The sequence below is a fragment of the Scomber scombrus genome, chromosome 20 (assembly GCF_963691925.1).
Source record: "Scomber scombrus chromosome 20, fScoSco1.1, whole genome shotgun sequence".
NCBI classification, from domain to species: domain Eukaryota; kingdom Metazoa; phylum Chordata; class Actinopteri; order Scombriformes; family Scombridae; genus Scomber; species Scomber scombrus.
In genome coordinates, this window is record NC_084989.1 from 23,225,407 (window position 1) to 23,226,571 (window position 1,165).

The window sequence follows — 1,165 nt, forward strand, 5'->3', positions numbered from 1 at the left end:
AAAATAAATTGCATCAGCCGTTGAGAAAGGACCCCGCTGCCTCATAATGGAAAGCCTTGGATGACGACTTTTATCATTTATCAACGAAATTAAACATCTAACAAACATCATCTTCTTAACATGTATTATTTCCTAGTATCACATTAAAAAATAAATAAGTTTTAATCTAATAATTTAGTGTAGGAGACGACTAACGGCTGGTTTTTATCAGTGTTTTTCTGGCATTAGCCGCGGCCGCCTCCTTCATTCTCTCTTCAGTCAAGATGGCGGGTGACGAGTCTGGCACAACGCTTGGTCAGCCTCATCTGTCCAAACAAGACCTCAATACTCTGGTGAGTCTCCGTTTTACTCATTTATTTAGCTTTCTAATTTAATATCGGTGGTTGTCACTCGGTCGTGTCGTTAAAATCGGTGAAATGAGAGTGTTTATTGACGGTAACGGTCGCCGGTGCTACGCCGCCACCCGGCACATGACTGCGGGCCCGGAGGAGCCGGACACCCGCCTCACTTCCACCCGGGATTACACTACATTTATCTACATTTATTATCAAGTAATCTACATTAAAACACGTTTAAGTGTGTAATATATATTTACAGCCCCGGTTGAGATTGTTATCAGTGCCCTAACGTTCACAATATGTTACATCTCGAGCGGTAGTAGCAGCATTCATTGATAAAGTAATTAAGTACATTTACTCAATTACTGTATTTAAGTACAATTTAAAGGTAGTTGTGCTTTACTGTAGTATTTCCATGTGATGCTACTTTCTACATCTCAGAGGGAAATATTATACTTTCTACTCCACTACATTTATTTGACAGCTTTAGTTACTTTACACATGAAGATTTGACACAATGGATAATATAACAAGCTTTATATATAATATAACTAAACTTCTCACATGGTTTCATTTCATTAAATGTTCAAATGATCCAATATTTCAGCAAAAATCAAAGATTAGAGAAAAAGTCAAAAAACTGAAAACACATTTGTGTATCAGAACTTAGTTTTTTCTTCTTTCCTCTCCCATTAATCATCTTAAGCTCATAATACTTCTATACTTTTACTGTAGTCCTGTTGTGTGGCTATTGTAGTCCACAAACTGTAGATATTATAAATAATACAGTCCATATGATGTCATATATAATAATAATATATCAGTCA

At 36.1% G+C, this 1,165-nt stretch overlaps 1 protein-coding gene across 1 annotated transcript in view; it reads left to right on the forward strand.

Moving 5' to 3' along the window:
- Positions 1 to 258: 258 nt before the first annotated feature.
- Positions 259 to 1,165, forward strand: part of eif2s3 (eukaryotic translation initiation factor 2, subunit 3 gamma) — an 8,653-nt gene continuing 7,746 nt past the window's right edge. The window contains exon 1 of the mRNA XM_062441291.1: positions 259 to 332. Coding sequence (XP_062297275.1) covers positions 264 to 332 — 69 coding nt within the window. The 5' untranslated portion in view covers positions 259 to 263. The remainder of the gene's footprint in view (positions 333 to 1,165) is intronic.